At 32.1% G+C, this 1,518-nt stretch overlaps 1 protein-coding gene across 3 annotated transcripts in view; it reads right to left on the bottom strand.

Moving 5' to 3' along the window:
- Positions 1–338: 338 nt before the first annotated feature.
- LOC116846930 (enoyl-CoA delta isomerase 1, mitochondrial-like) overlaps positions 339–1,518 on the bottom strand; it is a 4,286-nt gene continuing 3,106 nt past the window's right edge. For all 3 annotated transcript variants that reach the window (XM_032821338.1, XM_032821337.1, XM_032821335.1), the window contains 3 exons: positions 791–969; positions 597–718; positions 339–520 (listed from right to left, as the gene is read on the bottom strand). In XM_032821338.1, coding sequence (XP_032677229.1) covers positions 357–520; positions 597–718; positions 791–969 — 465 coding nt within the window. In that variant the 3' untranslated portion in view covers positions 339–356. The remainder of the gene's footprint in view (positions 521–596; positions 719–790; positions 970–1,518) is intronic.

Here is a 1,518-nt window from a genome sequence, read left to right on the forward strand (position 1 = left end):
ATTAGCCATTGAATAAAGAATACTAGGAAGGAACATAAACCTACTAATGTATAAATCTACAAAAATAAAAATTATAAAAACATTATTTAATTGATTTATTATTATTCACATTGAATATTATTCACATAATATTAAAAAAAGAATTAAAAAAGAATTCAGTCGTATGTCACCAATTCTAAATTTATTTTTAGATGCAAAAAGAATTCTTCAAAATTCAGCTCAGTGAAAAGAATTCTTTTTGCATCTAAAAATGAACTCAGAATTGGTGACATACGACTAAATTCTTTTTGAATTCTCTGTGCTATCTGGGAATGTTATATTTGTAAAAATGCAAGATATATCTTTTTATCGAAATATTACTCTTTCCGTTTTAAAGATTCTATGTGACGTTTACAGTTATCTTGTACTTCTGGCAACATCAAATATTTCACTAATTTCTCAATGTCAGCTTCTCTATTTTCCTCAAGCCATTGGATTATTTTTCCTCGTAGGTCCAATTTGGTTACCTTCCTGCTAATGGCTATATCAACAAGTGCGTTTGATTAACAAAGAAGCATACAGGATTACATGAGATGAAATAAAAATCTCATTCTTACTTGATATATCGTCGTAAGATAATATATAATTTTTACATTTTTCTATCGCATCGGCTTTATCAACAGCAAGTTCGTTCACAAGACCTATTTTCAATGCCTCTTCTGGTTTAAATGTTGAGCTCCTGTGGACAAATATATTATGATTATAATTCATAAAATTATTAGAAGTGTATGTTCATTAATATATTACACACCTTAAAAGTGCAATCTCGGCCTGTCGATAGCCTGTCAATGAAATAAATGGATGTTGGAACCACTTTGGAACGTATAAACCTACTCGTGTGTCAGTGATTCCAATCTTATGTTGTCCTTTAACAAAAACTCTGTACTCCGTAGATATCGCCATCAAACAGCCGACGCCATAGCTGGAGCCCTATATAAAGTGTAGGAATATAATGTTCTTAATATTATAATTTTATACATGTACACTAGTGGTCTGAAAGGTTGTGCGCCGATTTTTTGTAGATTTTGGAACGCGTCCCAACTTCAGAAGAGAGACAACCACTGCTTGACACGCCAACGTCGCCACTTATTACGAGAGCAGAAGGATGGCATATACGGTATATGCCATTTTTCTGCTCTCATAATAAGTGGCGGCGTGGCGTATCAAGCAGTGGTTGTCTCTTTCCTGAAGTTGGGACCCGTTCCGAAATCTACAAAAAATCGGTGCACAAACCTTTCAGATTACGAGTGTACATACATGCAAACATGATGTAAATATAAAGGTGTATCATTGCGCATGATGAAGCAATGTGATGATTACGTGATGATGACATAATATGTAGTGAACAATTAGAAATGTGCAGGAATGTAACCGCGAAATTCAAATGCCCAAAATTAATCGTACATATGTACTAATATGTATTTAAACTTAAAATCTGTAATATATATATATATATATATATATATATATATATATATA

This window comes from Odontomachus brunneus, unplaced genomic scaffold (genome assembly GCF_010583005.1).
Source record: "Odontomachus brunneus isolate Ranch 3 - 2012 unplaced genomic scaffold, Obru_v1 Obru_scaffold_072, whole genome shotgun sequence".
Lineage (NCBI taxonomy): Eukaryota > Metazoa > Arthropoda > Insecta > Hymenoptera > Formicidae > Odontomachus > Odontomachus brunneus.